At 40.3% G+C, this 16,920-nt stretch overlaps 1 protein-coding gene across 3 annotated transcripts in view; it reads left to right on the forward strand.

Annotated features, from left to right (window-relative positions):
* Positions 1-16,920, forward strand: part of EGF (epidermal growth factor) — an 87,505-nt gene that overhangs the window by 20,586 nt on the left and 49,999 nt on the right. For all 3 annotated transcript variants that reach the window (XM_074950742.1, XM_074950741.1, XM_074950743.1), the window contains 4 exons: positions 2,693-2,923; positions 5,471-5,673; positions 11,209-11,334; positions 12,571-12,693. In XM_074950742.1, coding sequence (XP_074806843.1) covers positions 2,693-2,923; positions 5,471-5,673; positions 11,209-11,334; positions 12,571-12,693 — 683 coding nt within the window. The remainder of the gene's footprint in view (positions 1-2,692; positions 2,924-5,470; positions 5,674-11,208; positions 11,335-12,570; positions 12,694-16,920) is intronic.

Here is a 16,920-nt window from a genome sequence, read left to right on the forward strand (position 1 = left end):
CATGCTGTCGTGTCAGACTAGTTAGCTATTAATAAACTGTTTAGGTCCTCCTAGAAGTCTACTTTCTTATGTATCATTTTTATATTTTAGCACATTCTGCTTCTCTGAAAGTCCTGATGGTGCTATTTTAATATTAATATAGTGAAGTCAAGCAGTCGGTAAATTAATTTCCAGAGGGACAAACATATGCAGTGTCAGAAACTAAGAAGAAATATAGCTTCCTGAAAATGTGTACAACTCTCAAGTAATGAAGTTCAGCATGATAGCTAAATTAATAATCACATTTTTCTCAAAATAAGCTTGGCTGGTTTTGCTACAGAATAATAATAAAGCAACTTTTTCCTGTATTCCGCTATTTCCTGTGTGGAGTTTAGACATGGTCAAGAATCTGTAAGAGGAGGCGCTGCTGTCTAGGGGTACTGCAATGGATTGTGAGTTAGGCAATCTGGTTTCAATTCCTCCCACTAATTTGCTATGTGACCTTGTACTTGTCACTTGGGCCTGATCCAACTCGTGCTGAAGTTAATGGAAGTTCATGTGAATTTGACTGGGCCTTTAATTGCTCTATGTTTCTCCGTTTCCCCACCTGTAAAATGGAGATTATAGAATTTAACCAACCTTTTAAAACATGTTGGTATCCTGAGATAACCAGTACTATAAAAGAGCGAATGATGATTATTGCCGTGTTTGAAAATTGTAATAGTAGCAACCTCGTATTGTCCTTACTAAAACAGTTTTTCATCTGTAGTTAATAATCTCCAATTGACTTAGCACATACCACAACAGTTAGATTGTAAACTTCCAGGGGCAAGGTACTGAGTCTTCCTATGGCATTTGTATAGCACCTACCACAGTCAGGTCCTTTCTTGACTGGGGCTTTCGGGTACTCCCATGATATAAATAAGAATAACGATGATACACAGGCTTTGTGGTATATTATTTTGTACATTTAAGAAGCATTGTAGTTCTTTCAAATTCAGTATGATCTGACACTTTTGGTCTGAATGGGATATTTATGTCTAACAATTTCAGTGCTATCAAGCCAAACAATGCACTAATACTTCTTGGAATTTCTGTGTGCAACTGTAAAACAAAGAAAGAAGCAAACAGAATTTAAAAAACAAACAAACCCTGTAAAATAAAACAACTATCCATTTATTGTTGGAGGAAGTGTGGCCAAGCCAGGTGTTGGCAAATATTGGCCCTGATCCTTCAAACCTCAAGGAGAACAAGTAATTTTGCACACGTGAATAATCTCATTGGGCATGCATAGGTGTCTGCAGGATAAAGGCCACATTTTGAGTATGCCCTAACATTTAGATTAAAACAAATCAATAAAATAGTAGAAATGGTATTTTTCAGCTAAGTGCCTGTAAAACAGATTCTGGATTAAAATTGCTTGGAATGGAAGAGCTGTATTTATCCACAGAAGAGGTACAACATAGGCATCAGCAGTGCAGGCTTCCCCCAGTTATGTGCCTTTTCCCTGACTTGGAGGCATCCCTGTAGGGGTGAGAGGTTCCCGGACAATACCGTCCTCTCTGCTGGGGAGAGTCAACAAGGGTGTTGCTAGATCATGACTCACTTTTGGAAACAATGTTTGATCACTACTAAATTGGATCTTCCTTGGGGAGTTTCTAGTGTCTTGTTACCTAATTCTCTCCGCCATCCAGTCCCCTTGAAAACATTTTTAAATGTGAAAAAAAATTGATAAACTGAATCTTAGCTCTACAATGCTTGCCACTGGACAGTCACCAGTTGGTAAAAGATACAACGCAGTAACCAAACTTATTTCCTATTTTAAAGGTGTCCCAAAAAGGAGTAAAATAAGGTGTTTGCCCTATTTACTTTTTATGTATAAAGAAAAACAATAAAGGGGAAAATATTTTCCTGCTAACCTATACATTAAACACTCAGATCTTATCTGTTCTGGAAGTCTCTGTAGTGACTGAAGAACTTGTGAAATTATGATATTATGGGGAGCAAGAGGCAGAAAGCTAAGAACTGAGTGCAGGGGCCGTTTTTAGTCAGACTTTATAAAACTTCTTTTTTATTTGTAATTGTTAACATCTATTTAACTCCAATAGCTAATGAACATTTTGGAGAAATTATGGTCACCCATTCAATTAAAGTGAGAGAGCTCCCAACATGTAAACTCTCAGACCCACAACTTCTCCTCCAGCAAAATCAGGGGAGACTAGACTTGACACTTCTGATACATCTGCAGTCTTTTAAAAAAATACAAGCAGGAAAGGTATTTTTAAAAATGTTTCTGATAAGCAACAAATGTATTAAAATTATTTGCCTAAATGACAGAGAGCCTTGAAGCTTGCAAGTCTCAAAGGTCTTTAAGAGATGTAAAGGATAACGGCATCAGTATGTCAAGAGCAAGACTCAAATCTGCTTAGATATGTATCTTTTATGGACTTTCAAGTGATACTGCATAAGTATTAAAGAAGGGTATTTTGTAAACATTCTGTTTCTGGTAGCCAGTTTCTGCATATCTGACTTTTCCTTCATGCAACAGATATCTTGGTATTACTCAACTTCTGAATGAGACGTTTCGGTTCTGGGAATACTGTGATAAAAATGAATACTGAAAAAAAGGGAGGTTAATAACAGATAATACGCATCAGCTGCTGCACGATCTTGCAAATAGTTCTTTCAAAATACGACTCATTTTTGTCTTTAGGTTTTTATTTTGGTCTTCAGATGGTGCTCTTTCTAGCGTTCACAGAGCAATCCTTGATGGAACTGACATGAGAAGTGTTTTGAGGACCACAGAAAAAATAAAGACCATCTCATTGGATTTTATTGACATGAGACTCTTTTGGATCCAGTATGATAGTGAGAAAGATGTTTCACGCATTGGATCATGTGACTATAATGGTGGCTCTATACATTTGCCCAAACATTCTGCCCGGTAAGTTTTTTCTGTGTTGGATAGAAGGAAACTAAACTCTTCCCCTTCTTCTTTGAGTCTGGAAACAATAAAGATTGTAAAGTACAGACAAAATGGCACAACATTTTCAGAAGATGATAGGAAAATAGAATAAACAACCCATTTTCATTGCTGTCTGAATACTCCTCCTCCTTGGCACTTTTCATCTTCAAAGCTTTTAGCAAAGGACAACTCATTAATCCTCAGGACTCTCCTGTTAAGTAGGTATGTATTATTATTAGCTCCTTCCTATATATGGAGAAACTGAGGCAAAGAAGTTAATTGATTTGCCACAGGTCACAGCAGGTGGGCTCAGAGGAGAACTCAGGAGTGTGGGCTTCCAGCCTGTGCTCAGACCACCAATCATGTCTTGTCTTCCTCTTCTGTCTGATAGTCATATACAATCTTGCTGTCCTCTTCAGCTGCTGGATCTGGAGGCTTTCCTGACCCTGGCAGCACTCGATCTACACATTGTCCAATTCTCCGCTGATTTTATTGCTCTGGTCATTTCCAGAGAAACAGAACTAGTGACAATGAGTGTCTCCGTCATCAACGGTCATCATAAGCCTTATCTATACTAGAGAATTTTGGCATTACAAGCACTTGTGACATTGAACACACAAGAGTGCTTGCAACTGTACAGATTGCTTTTGCTTGGAGCAAGGCTCGTTTTTGTTGCATTCTGTGTCGGGTCACTCTGCAGTAATGAACTGACTGCAACATGGATAGAAAGTTGCACTCCTGTAGTTGCCAGTTGCTCTCCTGTAATTGCCAGCAGTGTACCAGAATGTTCCTTTTACCCTTCCAATGGCTTCTTCCTGAGGTCTGTATAAGCAAAGATCTGTCTCTACACAGTGTAGGAGGTGCTCAGGAATGGTTCCCTTCACCTATAGACCTCAAGATGCTAGGGGAAAATCCCCTCTTTCAGTACCAACTGTCCCCCATGGGCCCTGGTATATCAGTCCTCCCCATCCTGTGTTCCAGTCAAATACTACAATACCTGCCCCCTCTGCCATCCTGTTCACTTCCTGAGAAGGGTTAATGCCCTCGAATGATGGACACTTTAGGAGCTGTACAAGACTGAGCTCCTTTTGCATACATTTTAAGAGTTGCGGAAGAAAGACCAGGACAGTGGACTTTAGAAAGTCTATATCTCCTGTATTAAGGCCCAGTCCTGGGGATCTTCTAGGAACTGTGGGATTGTTATCTAGGGGCTAGATTATTAAATGTATTTGAGTGCCTAAAGATGCAGATATGCACCCAGTGGGAATTTTCAAAAGAACCTAGGCACCTAACTCCCATTGAGTTTCAATCAATTTTGAAATCAATGGAACTTGAGAATTAGGCACTCAGGCACTTTTGAAAATCCAACTAGGTGCCTATCTGCACTTTAAATATCTGGCCCCTAGTGCTTCTGCAATGGTACAGGATTACTGTGTGGACAGATTGCAATAATGCACTTGAAAAAAGGATCCCTACTATGGATGCCCTGCATCATTGCAACTTACATCAATAGAGCCACACCAATGGAAGTTGCAATGGTACAATTCTCTGTTGTAGACAAGGTTTTATCACATCCTGGTATATATGATATACTCCTCAGACAACCTGCCTTAGCAAAATTGTGTTTTGTATCAACTGCCCTATGTCTGGTCCATAAAACATATCTGTTAAGACTGTAGATCTGGAAATTGGGAGGTTTTATGCAAATAAAGTGCCACCTAATTGTATGTTTCAGTATGCGTCATCTCATTTGCATACAATTTCCATAAAATCTAAGTTTCCCTGCACACTGTCAAATCTCTATCAGTTGCTCCCATTGAATTTACCCACATCCCATCAACCCAGTCTCTCTAGCTCCCTACTTCCTCCTTTGAGTTTCCCTGTGTTCTCAGGGGAAAAATTATTTTCCCTTGAGCTCTGGAAGGGGCAGAGTCTCCTCCTTCCTCCCCATGTGTATGTTCTGGGAAATGGAAACCAGCATACTGCTCTTACTAGCCATCTATGCAGCGTTTCTAGCCTCTCTCTTGCTCCTGAGAGGCTCAGGAACCCAGCTGAGGGTGCTAGAAATCAGTAGTCTCCTAAAGAAATGGGGATGCTTAACAGGCATGGTTCCTTCCACAAAGGCACATGGCATAATGTGTTGTCTGTTTTAAACCATGGGCTCAATAGAGTTAGCCAGAATACCAGGACTTTCTCTGTGAAACAGGGCAGTCCTGGTCAACTAGTCACTCAAGCTGCAGGAGCTGTTAGTGATTGTTTGGCTGGCCCCACTGTATCTGCAATATGTTGTGTGCTGTGTTGTGAACAACAGTATATTGTGTCCATAGTGACATTTCAACGGTCATACCATACCTCACAAACCATTCAATCACGTGTTCACAGATTTTAATTTCTGATTAAAAAGTACGTCAGGGTATCTGAAGCAAACATGGTTGATCTAGATGTTCCATGTTTTCAGGAGACATTAAGCAAATGATTAAATAGGGATGAAACCAAATGTTGTTTGTTATTTCTTCTCCACTCCAGACACCGTTTATTTGGCATATCTCTGTTTACTGAGTACTTCTACTATTCAGAGCCGAAAAGTGGCACGATCCAGGGAGCCAATAAATTTACAGGAAAAGTTATAGTCACAATCAGCCTGAAACCATCATTTTTGCCACCTGCTGAAGTAAAAGTGGTACATCCATTTAAACAGCCTGGTGCAAGAACAGATGCTCGAGATTTTGGTAAGTGACCAAATAATGACATTCTTATGTGTGTAAGAATATTGTCACACACTTCATTTAATTTTTCAGGATGGAATTTTCTTCAGCAAGAGTTCTGGCCCTTTTGAAGTCGATGACAAAATTCCCATGGGCTGCACTGGGGCCAGGGTTTCACTCAATATGCATGGCTTTAACAGGAGCTTCAGTTAGGAAGTACACAGAGAACAATCCTAATTCTATTAATTTACGAATGAGGAACATCCACATGAATTAATTTCTTTGTGTGTGTGTGTGTGTGTATATCCCTAAGTATATCAAACATACACCTTGGCAACACCCCTTCTAGGCTAACTTCCTCAATTCCTGTCCCCTCGTGGACCTTTCATTCTAAGGCATAATTGAAAACCTTGCTATCAGTCCTAAGTTGTTCCGAGAAATGTATGAAATTTCCAACCAATAGGATGTATGTATGTCTCAGTCCCACTCTGAAGTAACTGGATTAAGGGTCACACTGTTTACCCTAGGACTGATATGGAATTTCAATAGAAACTTTTAAATAAGAAGCGTGAGTCTGTGTGATTTACAGTAAGTCACCTCAAAGTGTGACCACACCATGGGTATTTTACTGTGCGATCTCAGATGAATATAGGTGAAAGGATCCCCACTATTGCAACGTGGCACCTAAATACCACAGTGGTGGGTGCACTATAAATGCCGGGAGAGGAGAAAAAAAACGGGGCTTGACTCTCCACTGTCTTGCCCCTTGTGTAGTCATTTATTCGTATCCAACTGGGTGTGAATGGTTATTATTGAGATGCAGTGCCATTTTGCACTTCTTTTGTACAAAGTGCAGGACAGTGGAGAATCAGGCACCTGAGAGCGTACTATCGTAATTCCACAGCTCCCATGGAAGGTGAAGAACCATGTGATTCTGAGCGACTCAGGTGGTGAGGAACACAGAGTATTTCTTAACAAAAATTATAATGTAAAAAAAACCCTCTTGAAACATAACTTGGAAACTACCCCATATCTCTTGTCCTTCCATTGACCCTCGTCTCCCTTCACTCCATCCGATGCCATATTTGGGCCCACTCTCCCCTTGGAGAGTACCATGGAGTGGTAGAAACCAAGATCTTCAAGAGGTATCGCCTGTGGAAATATTTAATTTTCACTTCAAGCATTTATTCTGCTGCAGCAGGGATGCTAGCAATTAAAATCGAATGGCAAGTGCTTGCATGACAACAAAACACACAGCCATGACCTGAAGGAGCCTGTCCCTTTATTCAGAGATTTTTCCACTGCTCTGTACAACATATCACTTTGAACCTGGCGGACTGAATCATTCCCTTTGAAAAAACACACACACAGCCACCGGACCAGGGTAGGTGTGGGTCAGAGGGTGAAGCGTCTGCATATTGCTTAGCGTGATGCAACTAGTTGACCCAGGTTTGGAAGGTACTGCATAATTTCTCCTAAATCCTGAGCTGGTATTGACCAATAGGGTGTGTCTGCATGTGGAAGGGGTCGGGGGAGAAGAAACTGGCTAGCTCATAATTGCTGACACAATGAATGCCAGGGGCTGTCAGCTGGGTTATAAGCATTCCCTTGAGGCAAAGTACATAATGTAAAGCTTATTGATTCTGGACACTTTGCTTTTACTCTTCTCATCGGAGCTTAAATGTATTCTCACCCCCCTTTCCCCCAAAGAGTATATACTGCTTTTCAGTGTCCACTTTTCAACTGAAAAAGGGTTTTTCCCCCGCTTCTCTTAGTGGATAAATTGTCAATGTTTTTAAATGCACCATGCTGTCTGTAGCTTTACTGCAAGGATAATTTGGTAGAAGCATGAAAGTAAGTAGTGCTTGTAATGCGTTTTTTCCCTCTCCCAAATGGCTTCTTATAATACATGGGGAGAAAAAGAAGCTTACCTTGCCCAATCCAGATGAACCTTTTGGACTTTACATGTGCATCGCTTAGCTTATCCAGCCCAAGAACCAGGATTGAGAAGGTTAATTAGCCCGGAGCACAAATGAGATTTATAGGGGATCTTACAACAGGGCAACCTGGAGATGAGAGCATGTAGGCTCTAACTGGACGCCCTGTAGAGGCTAAGTCAATGTTTGTTGCAACACAGCATTAAATGTGAATGATCAAACCTTATTTAAAACAATAACACAGATGGCAAATAAGTTCTCCTCAGGTAGAAAAGAACCTGACAGGAAATATTTAACTGCTACAATTCCTGCCAAAGATCAAATTTGGGTTATATGCTGCAGGCTTTTTTCACTAGATTAATGCCTTGCTTGGGAGAGGTCCTCCACTATCCCCTTTTTCTTTCACAGGACAGTCTTGAGCTTGTCATGACTGTTTGTTTCACAACTAACAGGACATTAATTTGGCTTTGGGTTCGAGGCAATGTACTCACACAATGTCATGATGTAAATACCACAACCTTCTGATGCAACAACTTTGTTCTGTGGGGCAAAGTGTGAAAGGTGGAAGTGTTCTTCCCACATGATAAAGAATCTGAGTTAAATAGCTTCAGATTCAGCTGCTGATAAATGTATAACCCCTCTGGAATACTTGCCACTTCTACTTACGGTTTATAGACTGTCAGCGTTGTCCTAACATCTCAAAGACTGAATTCTCCTTTAATTATCTTTTTTCCCCGTAAATACTGTTCTGTTTAAAGGGATACTAGTGTCAGGCAAAACTTAGCTCCAATTTTAGCTTTTATAGTCAAGCATTTCAAATATGGGTATCTAAATTTAGGTTCTTAAATCCATATATAGACACCTAAATAAAAATCTTTTGATTTTCAGTGGTTCTGAGTATCTGTAACTCCCATTGATCCTTAGAGCAGACATGGTGAAGAAAATGGCCTATATGATTCATTCATTCATGAGACCAATAGAAATATTTCCATGATATTTTTTTACAAGAGTCCACTGGAAGCAGTGTATAGTGTTGCTAATCTCTTTGAGACAAGCAGCTCAAATTTTGACACTTCCAACCAAACCTGAACCAAGAACCTTTTTCATATTTGATTAAATAGTAATTCTTGATGTGCCTTTCTACCAGTTGGCCAGCACTTTCCATATTATGGCTGGGCAGAATAAAACGTATGAAATACAATTGTTAGGCTATTTTCCATGTGGTTGAATTTAGAGGGTGAATTGGAAATAGGGCATGTGAACGAGCTCTCTTGTACATTCTCACCTGTGTGGTGACATGAGGGTTGTTTGCTGCATGTGTGTGGGTGGGGATGGTTGCATACTAATCTTCAGCAGCAGCAACAACAGTACAGCTATGCTTTGCCTGATCTGACAAAGTGGGTTTTCACCCACGAAAGCTCATGCTCCAATACGTCTGTTAGCCTATAAGGTGCCACAGGACTCTTTGCCGCTTTTACGGTCTCATCATAAGTAGCGCACAGTAGATAAGGTAAACGAATCCCCATCCTCCAAAGTGACAATGAACGTGACAAGGAAGACAATTCACTGCAAATGTTCATGAAGTCCAGGCAGCAGAACAAAGTAGATGATTAATTATTAGCCATCTATAAACAACAGAGAGCAATAAAATGATAATTAGCATATGAAACAGAATGCAATATCATACACGCTGTTGGCAAGGTGATAAGCCCTTTGTAAAGGGACCACTTTTCTGTATGTGTGCAGATAGGTGGAGACAGCAAAGTGGATCACAGACGCAGACAATCCTTTTCTGGTTGAGGGATCATTTTGCATTTGGCTCAGATGAGTCTCACCCCTCTGACTTTGCAAACCAACAAAAATCATCTTGTGAGCCTCTGACTGTCGACCATGGGTCTTCCGCCAAACCAGTTCTGCCCCTTCTCCTGATGCCTCCGGGAAGTACCTGTGTTGGCAGGTGGCCAGAAATGATCCTACACAGTCATGGCTTTTAGCCTTCCCCCACTCTCCTTTTGGAGCACAAGGAGCTTCATTTTTAGACAGTAGCTTGCTGACTTGATTTTACAAGTCAAAAATGACGATGAGGTTATTTTCCTAGTTTGTGGAGATGGCTGAAGAGAAGCACAAGTTAGAGCCCAGAGCATCTCTGCTCTTAACTGGCAGGATTAAAATAGCCTTCCACTAGAAAAAGCAAAACTTTAAAGAGAAGGAATTTCCTTAGAATTGGCAGATGAATACAGTACACACTAACTAGACTTGGAGCCTACATACTGGAGATCCCGCTTCCCTCCTCCCAGGCCTTTCCGCCACAACTGTGATGGGTGGAGGCACTCTAGCTGGACCCTTGGAGTAAAAGTCCAAAATAACCTCTGTTTGTTGACTGTCAGTGCGTGCTTTAGTGGGGACTTTGGGGGTTGTTTGGAGGAGAGGAGTTTAGCATGAGGATAAATATAGTTGGGAGTTGTTTTGTGCTGGTTGGTTAGTTGATGGGTTTATTTCAATTAAGTGTATTTTTAACTTTTGACAGAGGCACCCTACACTATTAGATATTAACATCAATCTCAGTACACAAACAATCAACTTCTTCAGCTACTTTAAATATCACAAAGCAATATCCAGATAAACTGCACATGGGTTCCATTACTAGTGTGGCTCCCTGGACTGTCTGGAAGAATTTGAGGGGTCTTTAAAGGGCATCTGGAGTATTGTTACTGTTTCTAAGGTGATCCCACTTAGTAGGCTTTATTCTCTGTTCATTAAAGAAGCTTCACATTAGTTATTATAATGATTATTGAATACTAAACATACACATAGCACCGTAATCTTGGATGTCTTCACAGTCCCTTCCCCAAAGAATTTTTATAGTCTAAATTGTACAAACATAGAACATGAAAGTAACAAAGGAAGACTGTCAGGAAAGGAGCAATAAAAGTTAAAACAAATACAAATGTCAGTTTATACAACAAGAGTTCTGCTGTTTTAAAAGGTTTCAGAGTAGCAGCCGTGTTAGTCTGTATTCCCAAAAAGAAAAGGAGTACTAGTGGCATCTTAGAGACTAACCAATTTATTTGAGCATGAGCTTTCGTGAGCTACAGCTCACTTGTAGCTCATGAAAGCTTATGCTCAAATAAATTGGTTAGTCTCTAAGGTGCCACTAGTACTCCTTTGCTGTTTTAAAAGACAGACTGAGGCAAGGCAAACTTTAGATTGTAAACTCTTTGGGGCCTGGATCATCTTTTTGTTCTGTGTTTGTACAGTGCCTAGCACATTGTGGTCTTGATCCAGAACGGGGCTCCTAGGTACTACCACAATGCAAATAATAATAATAATAAGTAATATAATTAATTAATGAGTAGACAACACCAAGGTGGAAATCATTGGTGGAAAGCATGGTGAATGGGTTTTGAGGCAGGATTTGGAGGAGGAGATCAAAGATGCTTGTGTCCTTCTTTCTCACTGAATATCATGGATCTGATTGTGCAGTAGCTCCATGTATGAAACTGTCTTTCAAATCAATGGGACTTCCACATGAGAAGGGACTATGAAATCAGGTTCTGTATGTAAAGCTGAATTTTATATTTTATAAATCAATCTCCATCCTAGAAAACATTTACTCTTCCAGAACACAGATCCTGCCATTTGAACAAAGAAAACTGCAAGAGAAGCATCTGCAGGGATGACTCCAAGACCCATCGGTGCAAGTGTTCAGATGGATTTGTTTTAAGTAGAAGTAGGCAATACTGTGAAGGTAATATATGGATTCAAAACATGGGATGGATGGGGCAGCTGGATAAGTTTTCTCCCACACTTTTACCTTTTCTCAAATCTTGAATTATGTTTCTTTTGAAGGTTCTGTAAATTCCAGTTTACTATCTTTTTTTCCCCTTATCATATTGCATTTTCTTGTGTCTGGGTTCTGATTGAGTCTAGAAGCAGAAGTACCAAAATACCACAATAAAGTCTATTCTTGTGAAATGTTGCAGTCTCAGTTTGGATTAGTCAAATGATGTTCAGATAAGCGTGCATAATTTTGTATGCTTATAAGAATTCAAATGAATCAAACTCCAAGGGTAAAATGGTCAAAACATGCCTAAGTGATGTAGGCACCTCAGTCACATTTTCAAAAGTTACTCAAGATCCTAAACCTGTTACTTTTCAAAATTTTACCTCACTTGTTTTAATCCAAATTAAACAGTCCAGTATTTTTCTTTGAACTTTTTTCTTTAATTTGTAAAACTTGTTTTAGGATAAAATTTATAAAAGCACACTAATCACTCAGGAGTCAAATTAATAAAGGTATTTAGGCCCTTAAAGATGCAAATAGGTGCCTAGTAGGATTTTCAAAAGTGTCTAAGCAGGTTAGGTGCCTAAATCCTATTGAAATAAAATTGAATCACTTTAGAAAGTGGAACTTAGGATCCTAAATCATTAAGATGCTTTGAAAATTTTGCCCTGAGTCACTGAGGCACCTAAAGACCTTTAAAAGAATTGGCCCTTAGACACTTAAAATTTGTACCCTTCATAATTATAAATCAGTATAGTAACTAGCTTGTTTGACTGAACTCTACAAGCTTGTTTTTCATAGATTAAGAGCAGCATATTTGACAAAATGAAATATCCTATCTTCAGTAGAACAACTAAATAAGAATTTCTTCTTGAACTTTGCAAAAAGAAAAGGAGTACTTGTGGCACCTTAGAGACTAACAAATTTATTTGAGCATAAGCTTTCGTGAGCTACAGCTCACTTCATCGGATGCATTCCGATGAAATGAGCTGTAGCGCACGAAAGCTTATGCTCACATAAATTGGTTAGTCTCTAAGGTGCCACAAGTACTCCTTTTCTTTTTGCGAATACAGACTAACACGGCTGCTACTCTGAAACGTGTTCTTGAACTTTGTGTTACTTTGCTTTATTAATCCATGACCTTGCATGTATTGAATATATAATGACCCTACTCTATCATACAATTGTTTCTCTTGTCAGATGTCAATGAATGTGCTTTTTGGAACCACGGCTGCACTCTGGGATGTGTAAATATCCCTGGCTCGTATTACTGTACATGCCCACGAGGTTTTATTCTGCTGCCTGATAGAAAAACATGTCATGGTAAGTAGCTGCAATACACAAACATTTAAGGACTGCTCCTGGAATCCTCACTTACACAAACCTAGTGTTTCCACTGTTGCTACATTTCTCTCTTCCGGCCCTTTAATGTGTAATCACATCAGCTTAGACCCAGTGAACCAAATTTAGAGGTCATGTTTGAGGAAGTATAAACGGTGCTTAATTTGTGCCAGGGCTGAGCCCCACGGCACCTCTACGCTTGGCAGTTCATAGCCCTGGCACCTCTGAGCTTGCTGTTCCACTTATGAATGTAAAAAGAATTGCTTGAGCCCTGGCACCTCTTTCATTACAAATTAAGCACCAACTTTAAATTACATATGGATAATCAAGTGTGAGCCTCATGGAGCCTACAGGAGTTAACTAAGCATCCAAATCCTAGGATGTTTACCTGAACCAGTTCCAAGCTATGAACCTCAACTTTTGGGGTTCTCCCATTCCTCACTGTGTATATAGTTTTGCAATGTTGACAATGGGTTTTTGCAACATTGTGGTGATAAATATCACAATGCAATATATAAGGTAAAGAATGTAGGAGATAGTGATTTTTTTTATCTTGCTTGATCTTAAAGAGATCTTTAAGAATAACCTGAGAGAGTATCCATTTTGAGATAATGATAATTAAGGTAATCATATAAAATAATATAAAACTCACCAACATGCACACAGAGATTTCACTTGTGTGGGTAGGTAGGAGTCTTGTGGACTTTGGACTCCTGACTTATTTGGAGAACTTTTCCTGAAGAGTTTTTCAAATGATAGCAACTTTGAGATGATTTTTGGGAAAATGACAAACATTTCTAGCAGTTAGGTTAAATTACAACATCCTCTCACTTCTCATGGCCATGTACAGAAGTGATTATATCCAAGAAATCTCTTTTTGAGTGATTTTTGTTTTATTTAGTGAGGTATTATTTTCCATTTACTGAGGTATTCTATAGGTGGTATAACCCTAATATAAGACAACAAGTAACATGTATTTAGAACATAGCATATGTGGGTAGGAAAGATGCCAAATACTCTTAGCCATATAAACATATGTTGTGTGCTTATCCAGCTTAAACCAGCTTGCAGATAGTACAATGAACCATAATGTTTAACATAATATAGATTCCTGTGGTTGATTAATAATGGAAATAATATATCCCCAAAGCATGAAAATTGAAATCATACCTCAATTTCATTCCCCAGAGATAGAAAGATTGTCATTTTCTGACGTATATCATTGTGAAGCTGAGCCAATCATTTCTACAGATTCACATCTTACAGTTCCTAGTATTTATGTTATATGAAATACATATAATGCGTACTCTTGGAGTAAGTATCCAATATGCTCTGATATATCAAAATGGAAAGTAGGATAATTTCTTTTTCTTGAAAAAAGAAAAGGAGTACTTGTGGCACCTTAGAGACTAGCCAATTTATTAGAGCATAAACTTTCGTGAGCTACAGCTCACTGTAGCTCATGAAACCTTATGCTCTAATAAATTGGTTAGTCTCTAAGGTGCCACAAGTACTCCTTTTCTTTTTACGGATACAGACTAACACGGCTGCTACTCTGAAACCTTCTTTTTCTTGGAATATCTTCTAAAAATTGATGTTCTGATCATAACCTTTGTAGTTCGAAAGGTTAGGAAGTCTGCTTTTTTTGTTTTTCTGTGTAATATTATCCTTGTGTTAGACCCTTCATATCTTCTGGCTGTGATGTGAAACAATCTCCTTATGACACACTTTTCTAGATTTGTTTCTCTGCAGGGTTATGAATTTGACAAGCTCATATATTCCCAATCAGTTGGTCTAATGGGATATCGTTTTAAAATTTCCCTTTTTGCTACTCCAGGTCTTTAGAAGCATTTTAGTAACTGATCTGGATCAATCAAGTAATTTCAACAGTGTTTTATTTATGTTTGATTGGTCTAATTTTTTAGTCATAGTTTCATTCATTTAGAGTTGCCCAGCCAAGATGGCATTTGGCCACACACATATTTCTTTTAGTTTTTATTCCTCGCCATGATTCTATTCTGTTCTGCTCTACATAGGTTCTTTTACCACACTCATACTCACCATAGTATCTGAGGCCCATTGGGTTCCTAATTTCCATTGGAATCATTGAGGATCCGAGCCTAAGTTCCTCTACACCCATTTCTGTGAGGCAGATCTAGCTGCTGAGTGTAAGACTTGGGAATATGAACACCTAAATCCCTACTGTATGTGGGAACTCGAAAGTAATTTTGTGTACCTAGCTAATTTGGTCAGGAAACAAAGGTGAACCTCCCCACCCCACACAGTGCACAGAGGTGGGATAAAGCATCAGGCATCATGGAGGTATGATTAACATAATTGTAGGGTAAACAGTGTTTTAATCCCTACTAGGTGATGAGAGGGGTCACGATGAGAGGACACAGTTTTACACAATAACTAGCAAGAGGGAGTTCTCCAGTACACCCACATTTTCTCTGTCTTTGCTGGCTGCTCTTGGCCCAGCAGGAGAAATGCCTACAGAGAGAGGGGTGAGTGTTCCTCTCCCAGGACTGAGCCAGTCAGGACTCCGGGCAGCATTCCTCCTGCTGGTCCCATTAAACTCCCAACCCAGCTGATGTGGGGTGGGGTATGCAGGGTGTGACATGTGCACCATGCTTTGCATCTCTTGTAAAGTGATTTTGCATAAGTTTGCTGACAACAGATTTTAACAGCCTGCCCCTTTAAAGGTCTAGAGGCCTTGAGCCAGCCCTGTTCAATCACCCCTACCTGTGCCATAACTAGCTGCCTTCCAGCCTGAGGAGGAGGGAAAAATAGGGTCAGCAGATAGCCTGATGAACACCTGGGTCTTCTAGGGCTGACAGGGAGGAACTCCAGGGAACAGGTTAGGCTTTCATGGAAGGGGGTTTGCTAGAAGCAGGGAATTCCAGACAGCTGTGAGGGTGATTCTAGGAAAAGCAGCCTGGGAATCTGCTCTCTGATGGAGCAGGGAAGATTTAAAGGTAGCTCAGGAGGGGTGGTGGAATCTTTTGTTTGTCTGGACTTTTGTTATCTCAGAAGGGGTTACATTTGTTTTGTGACTTGGCTGGAGGACCCAGCCACCTCACCAGTTCTGCCCTGTGAGGGGAAGGCTGAGGGAACCTACATCAGAGGAGTAGACTGAGGCAAAGAGTGACTGCATCACTGTGTTTGACCAGGAGGGGACATGGGGCAGTCTTGCCTGTGGTGCAGTCTAGTATGTTCCTTTGTTGAAGCCCTAAAATTCTGTAACCCTCCACTCAAGATTTATACAGATACAATGATCCTTAGGTGTGTCTTGGAAAGCTGGTTGGAAACATGGGCTTGGAAAGTCTGTGTGGTTACCAGTACAACTGGGCTCTTTAACTGGCTTTCCCTTCATGCTTGATTAGGATAAGCATGCATGTGTATTACGTCCCCTTGATGCTACCGGTGCTGTGTTTGTTTTCAGACTGTGGTTGGAAAATGCCTTTTCTTTTACATGCTACACTTACCCATGGGAGAAAGAAGAAAATTTGTTTAAAATAATAGGTCTGTGGGGCGGAGTTGTCCTGTGAAAATTCAGTGCTACCTCTGTTTCCCAGGTGTATTTTAAAGGGGTTTCATTTCACCACTGTACATGCCACTGCTATTTTTCGCAAGTTAGCAATTTGGGTGTGTTGTGCATCTTATGAAATCTCACCCTCACAGCATGTTACTATAGACAGCTAGTCTGGCACTCATCCCCAAACTGTCCTGGGCTTAGTTGTGACATTTAGGCATAGGGGATGAGGCACTGCTCTCTCCCAGGAGTAGCATGCTCCAAAAGGCATAAGCCCATTTTGGTGCCCGGTGGGATGGGGGAGGCTGCACTATGGTTCTGTAGGATGGTACAGTCTGCTTCTCTTGGTGCATCTGGCCTGCTTGGGAGCTTTTGCTCTGTTTCTCTGCACCTCCATTTGGAGGAAGTGTGCACCCAGAGGCACACAGAGGGAGGAGAAGTTGCTGTGCTCTACTGAGCTCAGGGACTGTGGTTGTGACAGGCCCTTGCATGGAATGCAAAGGCTTAGAGAGGAGGCCCTATTGCAATCTATCCCTCTCTAGGGGTGATTTATTTGTGGTACTATTTTACATGCAACTACTTGGGACTGGAAACGTTTTCAACGCTGCTCATCACTCTGTCAATCCAAGGCGCCTATCAGCTTAGTATTTAAGTGCTGAACAGTGATATAAGGT

The sequence above is a fragment of the Natator depressus genome, chromosome 4 (genome assembly GCF_965152275.1).
Source record: "Natator depressus isolate rNatDep1 chromosome 4, rNatDep2.hap1, whole genome shotgun sequence".
Classification (NCBI taxonomy): Eukaryota; Metazoa; Chordata; order Testudines; family Cheloniidae; genus Natator; species Natator depressus.